We start from the raw sequence: 25,004 nt of genomic DNA, 5'->3' as shown, positions 1-25,004 counted from the left end.
CTTCAGTGGTGGAATCTCAGCAATCTAATGAAGGGGCAGTCAATTTAAGACCCTGTACCTAAGACCATAATAACAGATGCATCTATGATAGGTTGGGGAGCTCATCTCAACAATCATACCATTCAAGGGAAATGGGATCCCAAACAGAAACAACTTCACTTAAACCACCTAGAGTTATTGGCGGTGTTTCTTGCCCTAAAAGCGTTTCAGCCCCTTCTCAAACAGAAGAATGTTCTGATAAAAACAGACAACATGACAACCATATATTACCTCAAAAAACAATGCGGGCACATTGATCTCAATTGTCTCTGCTAGCCCAGACAATATGGAAATGGGCAATTCACAATCACATTCATCTATTAGCAGAATACATTCCAGGAAAAGACAGTCAGTTAGCGGATCTCCTAAGCAGCAATCACCAACAGACTCACGAATGGGAAATTCACACCCAAGTACTTCAAAAGTGCTTTCAAAAGTGCGAAATAGACCTATTCGCAACAAACGAAAACGCAAAATGCCAAAACTTTGCATCCAGGCACCCACATCTTCTATGGGCAATGCTCTATGGATCAACTGGTAAGGGATATTTGCTAACGCTTTTACCCTCTCCCACTCCTTCCCTTTCTGGTCGGCAAGCTACATCAAACACCTCTAACCATGATACTCTCATAGCCCCAACATGGGCACGTCAACACTGGTAAACAACACTGTTAAACCGATCTGTAGTACCTCATTCTAAACCTTGAAACAGACCAGATTTGTTGACCCAGAACAAAGGTCAAATCAGGCACCCAAACCCCAGTGCTCTCAATTTAGCGATTTGGCTCCTGAAGTCATAGAATTTGGTTACCTAAAACTTCCATCAGAATGTATGGAAGTACCTAAACAGGCACTTAACCTTACTACCAGACATTGTTATGCTAACAAATGGAAAGGATTTGTTTACTACTGTCAATCTAAAAATACTGATCCACTCACAGCATCTATACAAGATATTGTATGCTACCTCTTTCATTTACAAAAATCTAATTTAGCTTTCTCATCTACCAAAATCCACCTTACTGCAATATCTGCATATTTACAAAATATCCAGCACGCTTCTCTATTCAGAGTTCCTGTTATTGAAGCTTTCATGGAAGGATTAAAATGCATTATTCCACCTAGGACACCACCTGCTCCTTCTCGACTTATGGGCCCACCTTTTGAACCCATGCACTCTTGTCAAATTCAATTTTTAACACGGAAGGTTGCCTTCCTTGTATTACTTCATTAAGAAGAGTTAGTGAAATACAAGCCTTCACTATTGAGGAACCTTTTTTCCAAGTACACAAACATAGTCATACTTATAACAAATCCAAAATTTCTACCAGAAGTAGTATCTTCTTTTCACATCAACCAAACAGTGGTATTGCCAGTCTTCTTTCCACAGCCAGACTCAGTTGAAGAAAGAGCTCATCATACTCTACATATCAAAAGCTCTTATGTATGTACTATATAGATAGAACTAAAGACTCTAGGAAAACAAACCAACTTTTCAGTGCTTTTCCTCAACCACATAATCTTTTCCTCAACCACATAAAGGCAATCCTATATCTAAACAAGGCTTAGCAAGATAGATTGTTAAATGCATACAAACATGCTACATCAAGGTATAAAGACAACTTTTGATCACTCCTAGAACACATTCTGCAAGAAAGAAAGGTGCGTCAATGGCATTTTTAGGAAACATACCAATGGCTGATATATGCAAAGCTGCCACATGGTCTACTCCTCATACCTTTACAAAACACTATTGTGTTGACCTTTTGTAGGAAGTTGGCTCTGTATGTGCTATTTCAAAGTAAGGAATAGCATGCACAGAGTCCAAGGGTTCCCCTTAGAGGTAAAATAGTGGTAAAAATAGATAATACTAATGCTCTATTTTGTGGTAGTGTGGTCGAGCAGTAGGCTTATCCAAGGAGTAGTGTTAAGCATTTGTTGTACATACACATAGACAATAAATGAGGTACACACACTCAGAGACAAATCCAGCCAATAGGTTTTTGTATAGAAAAATATCTTTTCTTAGTTTATTTTAAGAACCACAGGTTCAAATTTAACATGTAATATCTTATTTGAAAGGTATTTCAGGTAAGTACATTAGGAACTTCAAATCATAAAAATTGCATGTATACTTTTCAAGTTATTGACAAATAGCTGTTTTAAAAGTGGACACTTAGTGCAATTTTCACAGTTCCTGGGGGAGGTAAGTTTTTGTTAGTTTTACCAGGTAAGTAAGACACTTACAGGGTTCAGTTCTTGGTCCAAGGTAGCCCACCGTTGGGGGTTCAGAGCAACCCCAAAGTCACCACACCAGCAGCTCAGGGCCGGTCAGGTGCAGAGTTCAAAGTGGTGCCCAAAACACATAGGCTAGAATGGAGAGAAGGGGGTGCCCCGGTTCCGGTCTGCTTGCAGGTAAGTACCCGCGTCTTCGGAGGGCAGACCAGGGGGGTTTTGTAGAGCACCGGGGGGGACACAAGCCCACACAGAAATTTCACCCTCAGCAGCGCGGGGGCGGCCGGGTGCAGTGTAGAAACAAGCGTCGGGTTCGCAATGTTAGTCTATGAGAGATCTCGGGATCTCTTCAGCGCTGCAGGCAGGCAAGGGGGGGGGTTCCTCGGGGAAACCTCCACTTGGGCAAGGGAGAGGGACTCCTGGGGGTCACTTCTCCAGTGAAAGTCCGGTCCTTCGGGTCCTGGGGGCTGCGGGTGCAGGGTCTCTCCCAGGCGTCGGGACTTTGGATTCAAAGAGTCGCGGTCAGGGGAAGCCTCGGGATTCCCTCTGCAGGCGGCGCTGTGGGGGCTCAGGGGGGACAGGTTTTGGTACTCACAGTATCAGAGTAGTCCTGGGGTCCCTCCTGAGGTGTTGGATCTCCACCAGCCGAGTCGGGGTCGCCGGGTGCAGTGTTGCAAGTCTCACGCTTCTTGCGGGGAGCTTGCAGGGTTCTTTCAAGGCTGCTGGAAACAAAGTTGCAGCCTTTCTTGGAGCAGGTCCGCTGTCCTCGGGAGTTTCTTGTCTTTTCGAAGCCGGGGCAGTCCTCAGAGGATGTCGAGGTCGCTGGTCCCTTTGGAAGGCGTCGCTGGAGCAGGATCTTTGGAAGGCAGGAGACAGGCCGGTGAGTTTCTGGAGCCAAGGCAGTTGTCTTCTGGTCTTCCGCTGCAGGGGTTTTCAGCTAGGCAGTCCTTCTTCTTGTAGTTGCAGGAATCTAATTTTCTAGGGTTCAGGGTAGCCCTTAAATACTAAATTTAAGGGCGTGTTTAGGTCTGGGGGGTTAGTAGCCAATGGCTACTAGCCCTGAGGGTGGGTACACCCTCTTTGTGCCTCCTCCCAAGGGGAGGGGGTCACAATCCTAACCCTATTGGGGGAATCCTCCATCTGCAAGATGGAGGATTTCTAAAAGTTAGAGTCACCTCAGCTCAGGACACCTTAGGGGCTGTCCTGACGGGCCAGTGACTCCTCCTTGTTGCTTTCTTTGTTCCCTCCAGCATTGCCGCCAAAAGTGGGGGCCGTGGCCGGAGGGGGCGGGCAACTCCACTAAGCTGGAGTGCCCTGCTGGGCTGTGACAAAGGGGTGAGCCTTTGAGGCTCACCGCCAGGTGTCACAGCTCCTGCCTGGGGGAGGTGTTAGCATCTCCACCCAGTGCAGGCTTTGTTACTGGCCTCAGAGTGACAAAGGCACTCTCCCCATGGGGCCAGCAACATGTCTCTGGTGTGGCAGGCTGCTGGAACTAGTCAGCCTACACAGACAGTCGGTTAAGTTTCAGGGGGCACCTCTAAGGTGCCCTCTGGGGTGTGTTTTGCAATAAAATGTACACTGGCATCAGTGTGCATTTATTGTGCTGAGAAGTTTGATACCAAACTTCCCAGTTTTCAGTGTAGCCATTATGGTGCTGTGGAGTTCGTGTAACACAGACTCCCAGACCATATACTCTTATGGCTACCCTGCACTTACAATGTCTAAGGTTTTGTTTAGACACTGTAGGGGCACAGTGCTCATGCACTGGTACCCTCACCTATGGTATAGTGCACCCTGCCTTAGGGCTGTAAGGCCTGCTAGAGGGGTGTCTTACCTATACTGCATAGGCAGTGAGAGGCTGGCATGGCACCCTGAGGGGAGTGCCATGTCGACTTACTCATTTTGTTCTCACTAGCACACACAGGCTTGTAAGCAGTGTGTCTGTGCTGAGTGAGGGGTCTCTAGGGTGGCATAAGACATGCTGCAGCCCTTAGAGACCTTCCTTGGCATCAGGGCCCTTGGTACTAGAAGTACCAGTTACAAGGGACTTATCTGAATGCCAGGGTGTGCCAATTGTGGATACAATGGTACATTTTAGGTGAAGGAACACTGGTGCTGGGGCCTGGTTAGCAGGGTCCCAGCACTCTTCTTAGTCAAGTCAGCATCAGTATCAGGCAAAAAGTGGGGGGTAACTGCAACAGGGAGCCATTTCTTTACACCTTTTCTCACAGCAACAGGCCACTGTAGGCCAAGCTGTCTTAAGAACACTGTTTCAAACAACTTCAACTCCTACCGGCTAGCCACCACTATTTTTTGGGAGGACTAACTGCTTTGTAGTCTATGCATAGCATGTGTATCTGCAGCTGCACATGCCATCGAACGTAAAATGTCACTTACCCAGTGTACATCTGTTCGTGGCATGTAGTGCTGCAGATTCACATGCACCCTCCCTCCTCCCCGGAAGCCTGTAGTGGTTCACGTTTAACATTTGTACATATGTAGATACATTTACACTTGCATGGACATCTCTTTATAGTCTTATACTCTATCACTCCTTCCTTCACCCTTTGCGTGAAAACAATCTAACAATGGAGTTGATGCCCATGCGCACTGTAACCGAGAGGAGGAGTCACTCGATTCCATGACAACTTGTAACACTCCGAGCCCAACACTAGATGTCGGAAGAGCTATGCATAGCATGTGAATCTGCAGCACTACATGCCACGAACAGATGTACGCTGGGTAAGTGACATTTTCCATATAGCTATATCTGTATAGTGTGTATATTGTGTGTGTGTATATATTATATATATAATATACATACATATATATATATAATATACATACATATATATATATATATATATATATATATACACACATACATATATATACACACACACACACACATATATATATATATATATATATACATATATATATATATATATATATATATATATATTTTGTCTTTTTTTTTTTTTTTTTTTTTTTTGCAGTGTTGTGTTTAGCTGGCCTTAATTACATTTTACTCTGGAGTTCCAGCTTTGTTTTTGAATCCAGAAAAAAACAAATAATTTTGTTTCAAAACAGAGTACATAGAATGTCATTTAGCTATGTTTTTTGCTGAGGTAGTTAACACGAGGTTCAACTGGTGTTATCTCTATACCGGGTGTAGGAAGTTGGCTCTGTATGTGCTATCTCAAAGTAAGGAATAGCATGCACAGAGTCCAAGGGTTCCCCTTAGAGGTAAGATAGTGGCAAAAAGAGATAATACTAATGCTCTATTTTGTGGTAGTGTGGTCGAGCAGTAGGCTTATCCAAGGAGTAGTGTTAAGCATTTGTTGTACATACACATAGGCAATAAATGAGGTACACACACTCAGAGACAAATCCAGCCAATAGGTTTTTGTATAGAAAAATATCTTTTCTTAGTTTATTTTAAGAACCACAGGTTCAAATTCTACATGTAATATCTCATTCGAAAGGTATTGCAGGTAAGTACTTTAGGAACTTCAAATCATCAAAATTGCATGTATACTTTTCAAGTTATTCACAAATAGCTGTTTTAAAAGTGGACACTTAGTGCAATTTTCACAGTTCCTAGGGGAGGTAAGTATTTGTTAGGTTAACCAGGTAAGTAAGACACTTACAGGGCTTAGTTCTTGGTCCAAGGTAGCCCACCGTTGGGGGTTCAGAGCAACCCCAAAGTCACCACACCAGTAGCTCAGGGCCGGTCAGGTGCAGAGTTCAAAGTGGTGCCCAAAACACATAGGCTAGAATGGAGAGAAGGGGGTGCCCCGGTTCCGGTCTGCTTGCAGGTAAGTACCCGCGTCTTCGGAGGGCAGACCAGGGGGGTTTTGTAGGGCACCGGGGGGGACACAAGTCCACACAGAAATTTCACCCTCAGCAGCGCGGGGGCGGCCGGGTGCAGTGTAGGAACAGGCGTCGGGTTTTCAATGTTAGTCTATGAGAGATCTCGGGATCTCTTCAGCGCTGCAGGCAGGCAAGGGGGGGATTCCTCGGGGAAACCTCCACTTGGGCAAGGGAGAGGGACTCCTGGGGGTCACTCCTCCAGTGAAAGTCCGGTCCTTCAGGTCCTGGGGGGCTGCGGGTGCAGCGTCTCTCCCAGGCGTCGGGACTTTGGATTCAAAGAGTCGCGGTCAGGGGAAGCCTCGGGATTCCCTCTGCAGGCGGCGCTGTGGGGGCTCAGGGGGGACAGGTTTTGGTACTCACAGTCGGAGAGTAGTCCGGGGGTCCTCCCTGAGGTGTTGGTTCTCCACCAGCCGAGTCGGGGTCGCCGGGTGCAGTGTTGCAAGTCTCACGCTTCTTGCGGGGAGCTTGCAGGGTTCTTTCAAGGCTGCTGGAAACAAAGTTGCAGCCTTTCTTGGAGCAGGTCCGCTGTCCTCGGGAGTTTCTTGTCTTTTCGAAGCAGGGGCAGTCCTCAGAGGATGTCGAGGTCGCTGGTCCCTTTGGAAGGCGTCGCTGGAGCAGGATCTTTGGAAGGCAGGAGACAGGCCGGTGAGTTTCTGGAGCCAAGGCAGTTGTCGTCTTCTGGTCTTCCGCTGCAGGGGTTTTCAGCTGGGCAGTCCTTCTTCTTGTAGTTGCAGGAATCTAATTTTCTAGGGTTCAGGGTAGCCCTTAAATACTAAATTTAAGGGCGTGTTTAGGTCTGGGGGGTTAGTAGCCAATGGCTACTAGCCCTGAGGGTGGGTACACCCTCTTTGTGCCTCCTCCCAAGGGGAGGGGGTCACAATCCTAACCCTATTGGGGGAATCCTCCATCTGCAAGATGGAGGATTTCTAAAAGTTAGAGTCACTTCAGCTCAGGACACCTTAGGGGCTGTCCTGACTGGCCAGTGACTCCTCCTTGTTATTCTCATTATTTTCTCCGGCCTTGCCGCCAAAAGTGGGGCCTGGCCGGAGGGGGCGGGCAACTCCACTAGCTGGAGTGTCCTGCTGGGTTGGCACAAAGGAGGTGAGCCTTTGAGGCTCACCGCCAGGTGTGACAATTCCTGCCTGGGAGAGGTGTTAGCATCTCCACCCAGTGCAGGCTTTGTTACTGGCCTCAGAGTGACAAAGGCACTCTCCCCATGGGGCCAGCAACATGTCTCGGTTTGTGGCAGGCTGCTAAAACTAGTCAGCCTACACAGATAGTCGGTTAAGTTTCAGGGGGCACCTCTAAGGTGCCCTCTGTGGTGTATTTTACAATAAAATGTACACTGGCATCAGTGTGCATTTATTGTGCTGAGAAGTTTGATACCAAACTTCCCAGTTTTCAGTGTAGCCATTATGGTGCTGTGGAGTTCGTGTAAAACAGACTCCCAGACCATATACTCTTATGGCTACCCTGCACTTACAATGTCTAAGGTTTTGTTTAGACACGGTAGGGGCACAGTGCTCATGCACTGGTACCCTCACCTATGGTATAGTGCACCCTGCCTTAGGGCTGTAAGGCCTGCTAGAGGGGTGTCTTACCTATACTGCATAGGCAGTGAGAGGCTGGCATGGCACCCTGAGGGGAGTGCCATGTCGACTTACTCATTTTGTTCTCACTAGCACACACAGGCTTGTAAGCAGTGTGTCTGTGCTGAGTGAGGGGTCTCTAGGGTGGCATAAGACATGCTGCAGCCCTTAGAGACCTTTCTTGGCATCAGGGCCCTTGGTACTAGAAGTACCAGTTACAAGGGACTTATCTGAATGCCAGGGTGTGCCAATTGTGGATACAATGGTACATTTTAGGTGAAGGAACACTGGTGCTGGGGCCTGGTTAGCAGGGTCCCAGCACACTTCTCAGTCAAGTCAGCATCAGTATCAGGCAAAAAGTGGGGGGTAACTGCAACAGGGAGCCATTTCTTTACACCGGGGCATGGAGGCATGTAGACATCTGTGCATGGTGTTAATTCTTTGAAGTTAGTGCAAGCGAAAGGACAGCTTCTGCACATGCTGCCTTTCAGTTAGGGTGTTACTTTATTGAAAAATGTTACCCTTTCTTTAGTCAAGGCCACTGGAATTATGTTGCATGCGAAGACCAATTTAAGTGGCAGGGTTGAGTCAATTATACGGCAAGAAAAGGCAAATTATGTGGCATAATGTGGCACATTTCGTAATAGTATTACTTCATTTTTTTGTCATTTTGAAACTTGGTAGCACTGTCTGTATGTTGGCTGCACCTTATTAGTGCCAGTTTAACATCCCAGTATAGCCATAAGCAACAGAAAGATGATCAATCCAGCTTTGTTAAAGGGCCTTCCACTGCGTGGCAACACTCGTCACTGCATTTTTTGTAATATTTGAACCATTTGAGCTAGAAACAAAGTCTTTTTTTTTTTTTTTTTTTTTTTTTAAATCTGTAGATGGTGCAGCAGATGATGGATTTTGTGGCAACTGTATAATTATAATTATGCGAATATCGCAGCGGCCGCACAATCACATAATTCCAGTGGCCATGTCTTTACTACATGAACTTGCAGTTTCAGGAGTCTAGTCCCTCTCATTATGAGACACTTTGGAATTGGGATTCTGGCTGTTTTGTAGATAGTCACCAATAGAAGCTGTCTCTTGCAGAAGTCTCTAGATAATTTGTTAGGAGTACTGCTTACATGAAAGGTCCTGCAGACCTGCCTCTACTGTAGGCTCTTTAGATAATGGCTTAGAAGTGATGGTCATGAGGTTGAGCAAGGGGAAAGGGTGGCAGTCTATGTCCACCTCCCACTAAGAGGGGTAGTTACTGATTAACATGACTCTAGTCCTATACTTTCTCATCACAATTTACTGTAGACACCAGAGGATACAGTTGTAGCTGTTGGCATTGAATTCTAGAAAGCGAACAGTACAGTGCACTATTGATGATATTTTATTTTTCTTTCTTCTAGAAGGTAAGATCAGCCCCACAAGCTTAATTGGAAGTGCTCTAAATACTCCTTTTACGTCTAACTCAACATCTGTGACAGACCTCACCAACACTCTGAGATCGTACATGGATGGGAGTGGCGGTGAGTGTGACTCTGTGCTACTGAATGACAAAATATAGTTTGTATTATTCCTGTACATTTCCATACTTTTTTACATGCAAAATCCATTGTATAATGTCTGTACTGCTTTCCCTTTGCTTCCTGCCTTTTACCAACTAATTCTATTCAAAATATCCATTTCCACAGTAGTAGTGCTGCATTTTAGGATATTTGATAGTCATAAAGATTGATATATGATCACACAAAGCACCACTAAAACTGCTGAATTATTTTGTGACGGGTACCTCCTTTGTACGAGTGGCTTATATTAAAATCCCAACCAAAATGGCTCTACACAAGAACTAATAGGAACACTCAGCGGGTTCAAAACTGGATTTATTGTGTTACCAAGCATGACTCATTTTGGCTTCGATGCCTTTAAAAAAAAATTTTTTTTAAACAGATGCTTGCCATAAATCCGACATTCATGTTTAGATCTTTAAATAGTTTTCCCTTCATCCTCTTTAACAGGGTGGTGCTTAGCGAGGATGGACTTCAGTCTCCCCAAAAAAAAGTGTGTGTGTGTATATATGTATATATATATATATATATATATATATATATATATATATATATATTCGATGGCATGTGTAGTTGCAGATACACATGCTGTGCATTATCCTGCCATCTAGTGTTGGGCTCGGAGTGTTACAAGTTGTTTTTCTTCGAAGAAGTCTTTTCGAGTCACGAGATCGAGGGACTCCTCCCCTTTCAGCTCCATTGCGCATGGGCGTCAACTCCATCTTAGATTGTTTTCCCCGCAGAGGGTGAGGTAGGAGTTGTGTATATAGTAATAGTGCCCATGCAATGGAGTAAGTATGTATGTACATACTGTGTCTAAAAGTGATATATATATGTAGGAAGTTGGCTCTGTATGTGCTATTTCAAAGTAAGGAATAGCATGCACAGAGTCCAAGGGTTCCCCTTAGAGGTAAGATAGTGGCAAAAAGAGATAATAGTAATGCTCTATTTTGTGGTAGTGTGGTCGAGCAGTAGGCTTATCCAAGGAGTAGTGTTAAGCATTTGTTGTACATACACATAGACAATAAATGAGGTACACACACTCGGAGACAAATCCAGCCAATAGGTTTTGTTATAGAAAAATATCTTTTCTTAGTTTATTTTAAGAACCACAGGTTCAAATTTTACATGTAATATCTCATTTGAAATGTATTTCAGGTAAGTACTCTAGGAACTTTGAATCATTACTTTAGCATGTATACTTTTCACATAAAACACAATAAGCTGTTTTAAAAGTGGACACTTAGTGCAATTTTCACAGTTCCTGGGGGAGGTAAGTTATTGTTAGTTTTCACAGGTAAGTAAGTCACTTACAGGTTTCAGTTTTTGGTCCAAGGTAGCCCACCGTTGGGGGTTCAGAGCAACCCCAAAGTTATCACACCAGCAGCTCAGGGCCGGTCAGGTGCAAAGGTCAAAGAGGTGCCCAAAACACATAGGCTATAATGGAGAGAAGGGGGTGCCCCGGTTCCAGTCTGCCAGCAGGTAAGTACCCGCGCCTTCGGAGGACAGACCAGGGGGGTTTTGTAGGGCACCGGGGGACACACAAAGTAGCACAGAAAGTACACCCTCAGCAGCGCGGGGGCGGCCGGGTGCAGTGTGCAAACACGCGTCGGGTTTCCTTCAGTTTTCAATGGGAGACCAAGGGGTCTCTTCAGCGATGCAGGCAGGCAAGGGGGGGGCTCCTCGGGGTAGCCACCACCTGGGCAAGGGAGAGGGCCTCCTGGGGGTCACTCCTGCACAGAAGTTCCGTTTCTTTAGTGGCTGGGGGCTGCGGGTGCAGGGTCTTTTCCAGCCGTCGGGAAATGGAGTTCAGACAGTCGCGGTCAGGGGGAGCCTGGGGATTCCCTCTGCAGGCGTCGCTGTGGGGGCTCAGGGGGGACAACTTTGGTTACTCACAGTCGTAGAGTCGCCGGAGGGTCCTCCCTGAGTTGGTTGTTCTTCACCAGTCGAGTCGGGGTCGCCGGGTGCAGTGTTGCAAGTCTCACGCTTCTTGCGGGGAGTTGCAGGGGTCTTTAAATCTGCTCCTTGTAACAAAGTTGCAGTTCTTTTGGAGCAGTGCCGCTGTCCTCTGGAGTTTCTTGTCTTTTTCGAAGCAGGGCAGTCCTCAGAGGATTCAGAGGTCGCTGGTCCCTTGGAAAGCGTCGCTGGAGCAGGTTCTTTGGAAGGCAGGAGACAGGCCGGTAAGTCTGGGGCCAAGGCAGTTGGTGTCTTCTGTTCTTCCTCTGCAGGGGTTTGTCAGCTCGGCAGTCCTTCTTCTTGTAGTTGCAGGAATCTAATTTCTAGGTTCAGGGAAGCCCTTAAATACTAAATTTAAGGGCGGGTTTAGGTCTGGGGGGTTAGTAGCCAATGGCTACTAGCCCTGAGGGTGAGTACACCTTCTTTGTGCCTTCTCCCAAGGGGAGGGGTCACATCCCTAATCCTATTGGGGGAATCCTCCATCTGCAAGATGGAGGATTTCTAAAAGTTAGAGTCACTTCAGCTCAGGACACCTTAGGGGCTGTCCTGACTGGCCAGTGACTCCTCCTTGTTGCTTTCTTTGTTCCCTCCAGCCTTGCCGCCAAAAGTGGGGGCCGTGGCCGGAGGGGGCGGGCAACTCCACTAAGCTGGAGTGTCCTGCGGTGCTGTGACAAAGGGGTGAGCCTTTGAGGCTCACCGCCAGGTGTTACAGCTCCTGCCTGGGGGAGGTGTTAGCATCTCCACCCAGTGCAGGCTTTGTTACTGGCCTCAGAGTGACAAAGGCACTCTCCCCATGGGGCCAGCAACATGTCTCTAGTGTGGCAGGCTGCTGGAACCAGTCAGCCTACACAGATAGTCGGTTAGGTTTCAGGGGGCACCTCTAAGGTGCCCTCTGTGGTGTATTTTACAATAAAATGTACACTGGCATCAGTGTGCATTTATTGTGCTGAGAAGTTTGATACCAAACTTCCCAGTTTTCAGTGTAGCCATTATGGTGCTGTGGAGTTCGTGTAAAACAGACTCCCAGACAATAAACTCTTATGGCTACCCTGCACTTACAATGTCTAAGGTTTTGCTTAGACACTGTAGGGGCACAGTGCTCATGCACTGGTACCCTCAACTATGGTATAGTGCACCCTGCCTTAGGGCAGTAAGGCCTGCTAGAGGGGTGTCTTACCTATACTGCATAGGCAGTGAGAGGCTGGCATGGCACCCTGAGGCGAGTGCCATGTCGACTTACTCATTTTGTTCTCACTAGCACACACAAGCTGGTAAGCAGTGTGTCTGTGCTGAGTGAGGGGTCTCCAGGGTGGCATAATACATGCTGCAGCCCTTAGAGACCTTCCCTGGCATCAGGGCCCTTGGTACCAGAGGTACCAGTTACAAGGGACTTATCTGGATGCCAGGGTGTGCCAATTGTGGAATCAAAAGTACAGGTTAGGGAAAGAACACTGGTGCTGGAGCCTGGTTAGCAGGCCTCAGCACACTTTCAATTCAAAACATAGCATCAGCAAAGGCAAAAAGTCAGGGGGTAACCATGCCAAGGAGGCATTACCTTACACAACCCCCACCCCCCAAACGAAAGAGGATGAGACTAACCTTTCCCAAGAGAGTCTTCATTGTCTAAGTGGAAGAACCTGGAAAGGCCATCTGCATTGGCATGGGCAGTCCCAGGTCTGTGTTCCACTATAAAGTCCATTCCCTGTAGGGAGATGGACCACCTCAACAGTTTTGGATTTTCACCTTTCATTTGCATCAGCCATCTGAGAGGTCTGTGGTCAGTCTGAACTAGGAAGTGAGTACCAAAGAGGTATGGTCTCAGCTTCTTCAGGGACCAAACCACAGCAAAGGCCTCCCTCTCAATGGCACTCCAACGCTGCTCCCTGGGGAGTAACCTCCTGCTAATGAAGCAACAGGCTGGTCAAGGCCATCATCATTTGTTTGGGACAAAACTGCCCCTATCCCATGTTCAGAGGCATCTGTTTGCACAATGAATTGCTTGGAGTAATCTGGAGCTTTTAGAACTGGTGCTGTGCACATAGCTTGCTTCAGGGTGTCAAAGGCCTGTTGGCATTCTACAGTCCAGTTTACTTTCTTGGGCATTTTCTTGGAGGTGAGTTCTGTAAGGGCTGTCACAATGGATCCATATCCCTTCACAAACCTCCTATAGTACCCAGTCAAGCCAAGGAATGCCCTGACTTGAGTCTGGGTTTTTGGAGCTACCCAGTCCAGAATTGTCTGGATCTTGGGTTGGAGTGGCTGAACTTGGCCTCCACCTACAAGGTGTCCCAAGTAAACCACAGTTCCCTGCCCTATCTGGCATTTGGATGCCTTGATAGAGAGGCCTGCAGATTGCAGGGCCTTCAAAACCTTCTTCAGGTGGACCAGGTGATCCTGCCAGGTGGAGCTGAAGACAGCAATATCATCAAGATAAGCTGCACTAAAGGATTCCAGCCCAGCAAGGACTTGATTCACCAACCTTTGGAAGGTGGCAGGGGCATTCTTTAAACCAAAGGGCATAACAGTGAACTGATAATGCCCATCAGGTGTGGAGAATGCTGTCTTTTCTTTTGCTCCAGGGGCCATTCTGATTTGCCAGTACCCTGCTGTTAAGTCAAAGGTACTTAAGAATTTGGCAGCCCCTAATTTGTCTATGAGCTCATCAGCTCTAGGAATGGGATGGGCATCTGTCTTGGTGACAGAGTTGAGACCTCTGTAGTCCACACAAAACCTCATCTCTCTCTTTCCATCTTTGGTGTGAGGTTTGGGGACTAAGACCACTGGGCTAGCCCAGGGGCTGTCAGAGTGCTCTATTACTCCCAATTCCAGCATCTTGTGGACTTCCACCTTGATGCTTTCCTTAACTTGATCAGACTGTCTACATATTTTGTTTTTGACAGGCATGCTGTCTCCTGTGTCCACATCATGGGTACACAGGTGTGTCTGACCAGGGGTTAGGGAAAAGAGTTCAGCAAACTGTTGTAGGACCTTCCTACAGTCAGCTTGCTGTTGGCTAGAGAGGGTGTCTGAGTAGATCACCCCATCCACTGAGCCATCTTTAGGGTCTGATGAGAGGAGATCAGGAAGAGGCTCACTCTCAGCTTCCTGGTCCTCATCTGTCACCATCAACAGATTTACATCAGCCCTGTCATGGAAGAGCTTAAGGCGGTTTACATGGATCACCCTCTTGGGGCTCCTGCTTGTGCCCAGGTCTACCAGGTAGGTGACCTGACTCTTCCTTTCTAGTACTGGGTAAGGGCCACTCCATTTGTCCTGGAGTGCCCTGGGAGCCACAGGCTCCAGAACCCAGACTTTCTGCCCTGGTTGAAATTCAACCAGTGCAGCCTTTTGGTCATACCACAACTTCTGGAGTTGTTGGCTGGCCTCAAGGTTTTTACTTGCCTTTTCCATGTACTCTGCCATTCTTGAGCGAAGGCCAAGTACATAGTCCACTATGTCTTGTTTAGGCTCATGAAGAGGTCTCTCCCAGCCTTCTTTAACAAGAGCAAGTGGTCCCCTTACAGGGTGGCCAAACAGAAGTTCAAAGGGTGAGAATCCTACTCCCTTCTGAGGCACCTCTCTGTAAGCGAAAAGCAGACATGGCAAGAGGACATCCCATCTCCTTTTGAGTTTCTCTGGGAGCCCCATGATCATGCCCTTTAATGTCTTGTTGAATCTCTCAACAAGGCCATTAGTTTGTGGATGATATGGTGTAGTGAATTTATAAGTCACCCCACATTCATTCCACATGTGTTTTAGGTATGCTCACATGAAGTTGGTACCTCTGTCAGACACCACCTCCTTAGGGAAGCCCACTCTGGTAAAGATACCAATGAGGGCCTTGGCTACTGCAGGGGCAGTAGTTGACCTAAGGGGAATAGCTTCAGGATACCTAGTAGCATGATCCACTACTACTAGGATGTACATATTTCCTGAGGCTGTGGGAGGTTCTAGTGGACCAACTATGTCCACACCCACTCTTTCAAAGGGGACCCCCACCACTGGAAGTGGAATGAGGGGGGCCTTTGGATGCCCACCTGTCTTACCACTGGCTTGACAGGTGGGGCAGGAGAGGCAAAACTCCTTAACCTTCTGGGACATATTGGGCCACTAGAAGTGGTTGACTAACCTCTCCCACGTCTTGGTTTGTCCCAAATGCCCAGCAAGGGGGATATCATGGGCTAAGGTCAGGATAAACTCTCTGAAACTCTGAGGCACTACCACTCTCCTAGTGGCACCAGGTTTGGGATCTCTGGCCTCAGTGTACAGGAGTCCATCTTCCCAATAGACCCTATGTGTTCCATTTTTCTTGCCTTTGGTCTCTTCAGCAGCTTGCTGCCTAAGGCCTTCAAGAGAGGGACAGGTTTCTTGTCCCTTACACAACTCTTCCCTTGAGGGTCCCCCTGGGCCCAAGAGCTCAACCTGATAAGGTTCCAGCTCCATAGGCTCAGTTCCCTCAGAGGGCAGAACTTCTTCCTGAGAAGAGAGGTTCTCTTTTTGGTGTTGTGTTGCAGCTGGTCTCCCAGCTGACTTTCCTTTTCTCTTGGTAGGCTGGGCCATTTTTACAGACTCCAGCTCTACTTTTTCACCCTGTGCCTTGCACTGTGCCCTAGTCTTGACACACACCAGTTCAGGGATACCCAGCATGGCTGCATGGGTTTTCAGTTCTACCTCAGCCCATGCTGAGGACTCCAGGTCGTTTCCAAGCAAACAGTCTACTGGGATATTTGAGGAGACCACCACCTGTTTCAGGCCATTGACCCCTCCCCACTCTAAAGTTACCATTGCCATGGGATGTACTTTAGTTTGATTGTCAGCATTGGTGACTGGATAGGTTTGTCCAGTCAGGTATTGGCCAGGGGAAACCAGTTTCTCTGTCACCATGGTGACACTGGCACCTGTATCCCTCAGGCCCTCTACACTTGTCCCATTAATTAAGAGCTGCTGCCTGTATTTTTGCATGTTAGGGGGCCAGGCAGCCAGTGTGGCTAAATCCACCCCACCCTCCGAGACTAATGTAGCTTCAGTGTGACACCTGATTTGCTCTGGGCACACTGTTGATCCCACTTGGAGAATGGCCATTCCAGTTTTAGCTGGATGGGAGTTAGAAGTGGTATCTTTCTTGGGACAGGCCTTGTCTCCAGTTTGGTGTCCAGACTGACTACAGTTACGACACCAGGCCTTTTTGGGATCAAAGTTTTTACCCTTGTACCTAGAATTGTTTTGTGAAGAGGCTCTGGGCCCACCCTCCTGTGCAGGTTTTTGGGGGCCTGTAGAAGACTCTTTACTATTTTTGTTTTTGGCTGTCTCACCACCTTTCCCCTGGGGAGGTTTTGTGACTCCTTTCTTTTGGTCACCCCCTGTGGAAGTTTTGGACACCCTAGTCTTGACCCTATGGTCCGCCTTCTTTCCCAATTCTTGGGGAGAAATTGGTCCTAGGTCCACCAGATGCTGATGCAGTTTATCATTGAAATAATTACTCAATAGGTGTTCTTTCACAAATAAATTGTACAGCCCATCATAATCACTTACACCATTGCCTTGAATCCAACCATCTAGTGTTTTCACTGAGTAGTCTACAAAGTCAACCCAGGTCTGGCTCGAGGATTTTTGAGCCCCCCTGAATCTAATCCTATACTCCTCAGTGGAGAATCCAAAGCCCTCAATCAGGGTACCCTTCATGAGGTCATAAGATTCTGCATCTTTTTTAGAGAGTGTGAGGAGTCTATCCCTACACTTTCCTGTGAACATTTCCCAAAGGAGAGCACCCCAGTGAGATTTGTTCACTTTTCTGGTTTCACAAGCTGTAAGGAAATGCCTCCTTGGCATGGTTGCCCCCTGACTTTTTGCCTTTGCTGATGCTATGTTTACAATTGAAAGTGTGCTGAGGCCTGCTAACCAGGCCCCAGCACCAGTGTTCTTTCCCTAACCTGTACTTTTGTATCCACAATTGGCAGACCCTGGCATCCAGATAAGTCCCTTGTAACTGGTACTTCTAGTACCAAGGGCCCTGATGCCAAGGAAGGTCTCTAAGGGCTGCAGCATGTCTTATGCCACCCTGGAGACCTCTCACTCAGCACAGACACACTGCTGGCCAGCTTGTGTGTGCTGGTGAGAACAAAACGAGTAAGTCGACATGGCACTCCCCTCAGGGTGCCATGCCAGCCTCTCACTGCCTATGCAAGTATAGATCAGTCACCCCTCTAGCAGGCCTTACAGCCCTAAGGCAGGGTGCACTATACCATAGGTGAGGGTACCAGTGCATGAGCATGGTACCCCTACAGTGTCTAAACAAAACCTTAGACATTGTAAGTGCAGGGTAGCCATAAGAGTATATGGTCTGGGAGTTTGTCAAACACGAACTCCACAGCACCATAATGGCTACACTGAAAACTGGGAAGTTTGGTATCAAACTTCTCAGCACAATAAATGCACACTGATGCCAGTGTACATTTTATTGTAAAATACACCACAGAGGGCACCTTAGAGGTGCCCCCTGAAACTTAACCGACTGTCTGTGTAGGCTGACTAGTTCCAGCAGCCTGCCACACCAGAGACATGTTGCTGGCCCCATGGGGAGAGTGCCTTTGTCACTCTGAGGCCAGTAACAAAGCCTGCACTGGGTGGAGATGCTAACACCTCCCCCAGGCAGGAGCTGTAACACCTGGCGGTGAGCCTCAAAGGCTCACCCCTTTGTCACAGCCCAGCAGGGCACTCCAGCTTAGTGGAGTTGCCCGCCCCCTCCGGCCACGGCCCCCACTTTTGGCGGCAAGGCTGGAGGGAACAAAGAAAGCAACAAGGAGGAGTCACTGGCCAGTAAGGACAGCCCCTAAGGTGTCCTGAGCTGAAGTGACTCTAACTTTTAGAAATCCTCCATCTTGCAGATGGAGGATTCCCCCAATAGGGTTAGGATTGTGACCCCCTCCCCTTGGGAGGAGGCACAAAGAGGGTGTACCCACCCTGAGGGCTAGTAGCCATTGGCTACTAACCCCCCAGACCTAAACACGCCCTTGAATTTAGTATTTAAGGGCTACCCTGAACCCTAGAAAATTAGATTCCTGCAAACTACAAGAAGAAGGACTGCCTAGCTGAAAACCCCTGCAGAGGAAGACCAGAAGACGACAACTGCCTTGGCTCCAGAAACTCACCGGCCTGTCTCCTGCCTTCCAAAGAACTCTGCTCCAGCGACGCCTTCCAAGGGACCAGCGACCTCTGAATCCTCTGAGGACTGCCCTGCTTCGAAAAAGACAAGAAACTCCCGAGGACAGCGGACCTGCTCCAAAAAGACTGCAACTTTGTTTCGAGGAGCAGCTTTAAAGACCCTGCAACCTCCCCGCAAGAAGCGTGAGACTTGCAACACTGCACCCGGCGACCCCGACTCGGCTGGTGGAGAACCAACACCTCAGGGAGGACCCCCGGACTACTCTCCGACTGTGAGTACCAAAACCTGTCCCCCCTGAGCCCCCACAGCGCCGCCTGCAGAGGGAATCCCGAGGCTTCCCCTGACCGCGACTCTCTGAAACCTAAGTCCCGACGCCTGGAAAAGACCCTGCACCCGCAGCCCCCAGGACCTGAAGGACCGGACTTTCACTGGAGAAGTGACCCCCAGGAGTCCCTCTCCCTTGCCCAAGTGGAGGTTTCCCCGAGGAAGCCCCCCCTTGCCTGCCTGCAGCGCTGAAGAGATCCGTTGATCTCTCATTGACTAACATTGCGAACCCGACGCTTGTTTCTACACTGCACCCGGCCGCCCCCGCGCTGCTGAGGGTGAAATTTCTGTGTGGGCTTGTGTCCCCCCCGGTGCCCTACAAAACCCCCCTGGTCTGCCCTCCGAAGACGCGGGTACTTACCTGCAAGCAGACCGGAACCGGGGCACCCCCTTCTCTCCATTCTAGCCTATGCGTTTTGGGCACCACTTTGAACTCTGCACCTGACCGGCCCTGAGCTGCTGGTGTGGTGACTTTGGGGTTGCTCTGAACCCCCAACGGTGGGCTACCTTGGACCAAGAACTGAACCCTGTAAGTGTCTTACTTACCTGGTAAAACTAACAAAAACTTACCTCCCCCAGGAACTGTGAAAATTGCACTAAGTGTCCACTTTTAAAGTAGCTATTTGTCAATAACTTGAAAAGTATACATGCAATTGAAATGATTCAAAGTTCCTAATGTACTTACCTGCAATACCTTTCAAACAAGATATTACATGTTAAATTTGAACCTGTGGTTCTTAAAATAAACTAAGAAAAGATATTTTTCTATAACAAAACCTATTGGCTGGATTTGTCTGAGTGTGTGTACCTCATTTATTGTCTATGTGTATGTACAACAAATGCTTAACACTACTCCTTGGATAAGCCTACTGCTCGACCACACTACCACAAAATAGAGCATTAGTATTATCTCTTTTTACCACTATTTTACCTCTAAGGGGAACCCTTGGACTCTGTGCATGCTATTCCTTACTTTGAAATAGCACATACAGAGCCAACTTCCTACATTGGTGGATCAGCGGTGGGGTACAAGACTTTGCATTTGCTGGACTACTCAGCCAATACCTGATCACACGACAAATTCCAAAATTGTCATTAGAAATTGATTTTTGCAATTTGAAAAGTTTTCTAAATTCTTAAAAGACCTGCTAGGGCCTTGTGTTAGATCCTGTTTAGCATTTCTTTTAGAGTTTAAAAGTTTGTAAAAGTTTGAATTAGAACCTAGAACTAGTTGTAGATTCTTAAAAAGTATTCCAACTTTTAGAAGCAAAATGTCTAGCACAGATGTGACTGTGGTGGAACTCGACACCACACCTTACCTCCATCTTAAGATGAGGGAGCTAAGGTCACTCTGTAAAATAAAGAAAATAACAATGGGCCCCAAACCTACCAAAATACAGCTCCAGGAGCTTTTGGCAGAGTTTGAAAAGGCCAACCCCTCTGAGGGTGGCAACTCAGAGGAAGAGGATAGTGACTTGGAGGAAAATTCCCCCCTACCAGTCCTATCTAGGGAGAACAGGGTCTCTCAAACCCTGACTCCAAAAATAATAGTCAGAGATGCTGGTTCCCTCACAGGAGAGACCAACACCTCTGAAATCACTGAGGATAACTCCAGTGAAGAGGACATCCAGTTAGCCAGGATGGCCAAAAGATTGGCTTTGGAAAGACAGATCCTAGCCATAGAGAGGGAAAGACAAGAGATGGGCCTAGGACCCATCAATGGTGGCAGCAACATAAATAGGGTCAGAGATTCTCCTGACATGTTGAAAATCCCTAAAGGGATTGTAACTAAATATGAAGATGGTGATGACATCACCAAATGGTTCACAGCTTTTGAGAGGGCTTGTGTAACCAGAAAAGTGAACAGATCTCACTGGGGTGCTCTCCTTTGGGAAATGTTCACAGGAAAGTGTAGGGATAGACTCCTCACACTCTCTGGACAAGATGCAGAATCTTATGACCTCATGAAGGGTACCCTGATTGAGGGCTTTGGATTCTCCACTGAGGAGTATAGGATTAGATTCAGGGGGGCTCAAAAATCCTCGAGCCAGACCTGGGTTGACTTTGTAGACTACTCAGTAAAAACACTAGATGGTTGGATTCAAGGCAGTGGTGTAAGTAATTATGATGGGCTGTACAATTTATTTGTGAAAGAACACCTGTTAAGTAATTGTTTCAATGATAAACTGCATCAGCATCTGGTAGACCTAGGACCAATTTCTCCCCAAGAATTGGGAAAGAAGGCGGACCATTGGGTCAAGACTAGGGTGTCCAAAACTTCCACAGGGGGTGACCAAAAGAAAGGGGTCACAAAACCTCCCCAGGGGAAAGGTGGTGAGACAGCCAAAAATAAAAATAGTCAAGAGTCTTCTAAAGGACCCCAAAAACCTGCACAGGAGGGTGGGCCCAGAGCCTCTTCACAAAACAATCCTGGGTACAAGGGTAAAAACTTTGATCCCAAAAAGGCCTGGTGTCGAAACTGTAGTCAGTCTGGACACCAAACTGGAGACCAGGCCTGTCCCAAGAAAAGTTCCACTCCAAACTCCAATCCAGGTAACACTGGAATGGCTAGTCTCCAAGTGGGATCAACAGTGTGCCCAGAGCAAATCAGGGTCCACACTGAAGCTACTCTAGTCTCTGAGGGTGGGGTGGATTTAGCCACACTAGCTGCCTGGCCTCCTAACATGCAAAAATACAGGCAACAGCTCTTTATTAATGGGACAAGTGTAGAGGGCCTGAGGGATACAGGTGCCAGTGTCACCATGGTGACAGAGAAACTGGTTTCCCCTGGCCAATACCTGACTGGAAAAACTTATACAGTCACCAATGCTGACAATCAAACTAAAGCACATCCCATGGCAATGGTAACTTTAGAATGGGGAGGGGTCAATGGCCTGAAACAGGTGGTGGTCTCCTCAAACATCCCAGTAGACTGTCTGCTTGGAAATGACCTGGAGTCCTCAGCATGGGCTGAGGTAGAACTAAAAACCCATGCAGCCATGCTGGGTATCCCTGAACTGGTGTGTGTAAAAACAAGAGCACAATGCAAGGCACAGGGTGAAAAAGTAGAGCTGGAGTCTGGAAGAAAGGCCCAGCCCACCAAGAGAAAAGGAAAGTCAGTTGGGAAACCAACTGCAACACAGTCAGAAAAAGAGAACCTCTCTTCTCAGGAAGAAGTTCTGCCCTCTGAGGGAACTGAGCCTTTGGAGCTTGAACCTTATCAGGTTGAGCTCTTAGGCCCAGGGGGACCCTCAAGGGAGGAGCTGTGTAAGGGACAAGAAACCTGTCCCTCTCTTGAAGGCCTTAGGCAGCAAGCTGCTGAAGAGTCCAAGGGCAAGAAAAATGGAACACATAGGGTCTATTGGGAAGATGGACTCCTCTACACTGAGGCCAGAGACCCCAAACCTGGTGCCACTAGGAGAGTGGTAGTGCCTCAGTCGTTCAGAGAGTTTATTCTGACCTTAGCCCATGATATTCCCCTTGCTGGGCATTTGGGACAAACCAAGACGTGGGAGAGGTTAGTCAACCACTTCTACTGGCCCAATATGTCCCAGAAGGTTAAGGAGTTTTGCCTCTCCTGCCCCACCTGTCAATCCAGTGGTAAGACAGGTGGGCACCCAAAGGCCCCCCTCATTCCACTTCCAGTGGTGGGGGTCCCCTTTGAAAGAGTGGGTGTGGACATAGTTGGTCCACTGGAACCTCCCACAGCCTCAGGAAATATGTACATCCTAGTAGTAGTGGATCATGCTACTAGGTATCCTGAAGCTATTCCCCTTAGGTCGACTACTGCCCCTGCAGTAGCCAAGGCCCTCATTGGTATCTTTACCAGAGTGGGTTTCCCTAAGGAGGTGGTGTCTGACAGAGGTACCAACTTCATGTCAGCATACCTAAAACACATGTGGAATGAGTGTGGAGTGACTTACAAATTCACTACACCATACCATCCACAAACTAATGGCTTAGTTGAGAGATTCAACAAGACATTAAAAGGCATGATCATGGGGCTCCCAGAAAAACTCAAAAGGAGATGGGATGTCCTCTTGCCATGTCTGCTTTTTGCTTACAGAGAGGTGCCACAGAAGGGAGTAGGATTCTCACCCTTTGAACTTCTGTTTGGCCACCCTGTAAGGGGACCACTTGCTCTTGTTAAAGAAGGCTGGGAGAGACCTCTTCATGAGCCTAAACAAGACATAGTGGACTATGTACTTGGCCTTCGCTCTAGAATGGCAGAGTACATGGAAAAGGCAACCAAAAACCTTGAGGCCAGCCAACAGCTCCAGAAGTTTTGGTATGACCAAAAGGCTGCACTGGTTGAGTTCCAACCAGGGCAGAAAGTCTGGGTTCTGGAGCCTGTGGCTCCCAGGGCACTCCAGGACAAATGGAGTGGCCCTTACCCAGTGCTAGAAAGGAAGAGTCAGGTCACCTACCTGGTGGACCTGGGCACAAGCAGGAGCCCCAAGAGGGTGATCCATGTGAACCGCCTTAAGCTCTTCCATGACAGGGCTGATGTGAATCTGTTGATGGTAACAGATGAGGATCAGGAGGCAGAGAGTGAACCTCTCCCTGATCTTCTGTCATCAGACCCAAAAGATGGCTCAGTAGATGGAGTGATCTACTAAGACACCGTCTCTGGCCAACGGCAAGCTGATTGTAGGAGAGTCCTACAACAGTTTCCTGAACTCTTCTCCTTAACCCCTGGTCAGACACACCTGTGTACCCATGATGTGGACACAGGAGACAGCATGCCTGTCAAAAACAAAATCTTTAGACAGTCTGACCATGTTAAGGAAAGCATCAAGGTGGAAGTCCACAAGATGCTGGAATTGGGAGTAATTGAGCGCTCTGACAGCCCCTGGGCTAGCCCAGTGGTCTTAGTCCCCAAACCTCACACCAAAGATGGAAAGAAAGAGATGAGGTTTTGTGTGGACTACAGAGGGCTCAATTCTGTCACCAAGACAGATGCTCATCCAATTCCTAGAGCTGATGAGCTCATAGATAAATTAGGTGCTGCCAAATTCTTAAGTACCTTTGACTTGACAGCAGGGTACTGGCAAATAAAAATGGCACCTGGAGCAAAAGAGAAAACAACATTCTCCACACCTGATGGGCATTATCAGTTTACTGTTATGCCCTTTGGTTTAAAGAATGCCCCTGCCACCTTCCAAAGGTTGGTGAATCAAGTCCTTGCTGGCTTGGAGTCCTTTAGCACAGCTTATCTTGATGATATTGCTGTCTTTAGCTCCACCTGGCAGGATCACTTGGTCCACCTGAAGAAGGTTCTGAAGGCTCTGCAATCTGCAGGCCTCTCTATCAAGGCATCCAAATGCCAGATAGGGCAGGGAACTGTGGTTTACTTGGGCCACCTTGTAGGTGGAGGCCAAGTTCAGCCACTCCAACCCAAGATCCAGACTATTCTGGACTGGGTAGCTCCAAAAACCCAGACTCAAGTCAGGGCATTCCTTGGCTTGACTGGGTATTACAGGAGGTTTGTGAAGGGATATGGATCCATTGTGACAGCCCTCACTGAACTCACCTCCAAGAAAATGCCCAAGAAAGTGAACTGGACTGTGGAATGCCAACAGGCCTTTGACACCCTGAAACAAGCAATGTGCTCAGCACCAGTTCTAAAAGCTCCAGATTATTCTAAGCAGTTCATTGTGCAGACAGATGCCTCTGAACATGGGATAGGGGCAGTTTTGTCCCAAACAAATGATGATGGCCTTGACCAGCCTGTTGCTTTCATTAGCAGGAGGTTACTCCCCAGGGAGCAGCGTTGGAGTGCCATTGAGAGGGAGGCCTTTCCTGTGGTTTGGTCCCTGAAGAAGCTGAGACCATACCTCTTTGGGACTCACTTCCTAGTTCAAACTGACCACAGACCTCTCAAATGGCTGATGCAAATGAAAGGTGAAAATCCTAAACTGTTGAGGTGGTCCATCTCCCTACAGGGAATGGACTTTATAGTGGAACACAGACCTGGGACTACCCATGCCAATGCAGATGGCCTTTCCAGGTTCTTCCACTTAGAAAATGAAGACTCTCTTGGGAAAGGTTAGTCTCATCCTCTTTCGTTTGGGGGGGGGGTTGTGTAAGGAAATGCCTCCTTGGCATGGTTGCCCCCTGACTTTTTTCCTTTGCTGATGCTATGTTTACAATTGAAAGTGTGCTGAGGCCTGCTAACCAGGCCCCAGCACCAGTGTTCTTTCCCTAACCTGTACTTTTGTATCCACAATTGGCAGACCCTGGCATCCAGATAAG

General features: G+C 47.8%; 1 protein-coding gene across 1 annotated transcript in view; it reads left to right on the top strand.

Moving 5' to 3' along the window:
- The window catches only part of PHF12 (PHD finger protein 12), a 370,276-nt gene that overhangs the window by 216,435 nt on the left and 128,837 nt on the right, over window positions 1–25,004 (top strand). Inside the window, exon 10 of the mRNA XM_069226214.1 lies at window positions 9,149–9,268. Within this exon, the coding sequence (XP_069082315.1) occupies window positions 9,149–9,268 (120 nt within the window). The remainder of the gene's footprint in view (window positions 1–9,148; window positions 9,269–25,004) is intronic.

Source organism: Pleurodeles waltl, chromosome 3_1 (assembly GCF_031143425.1).
Source record: "Pleurodeles waltl isolate 20211129_DDA chromosome 3_1, aPleWal1.hap1.20221129, whole genome shotgun sequence".
Lineage (NCBI taxonomy): Eukaryota > Metazoa > Chordata > Amphibia > Caudata > Salamandridae > Pleurodeles > Pleurodeles waltl.
This window is presented reverse-complemented; position numbering and strand designations above follow the sequence as displayed.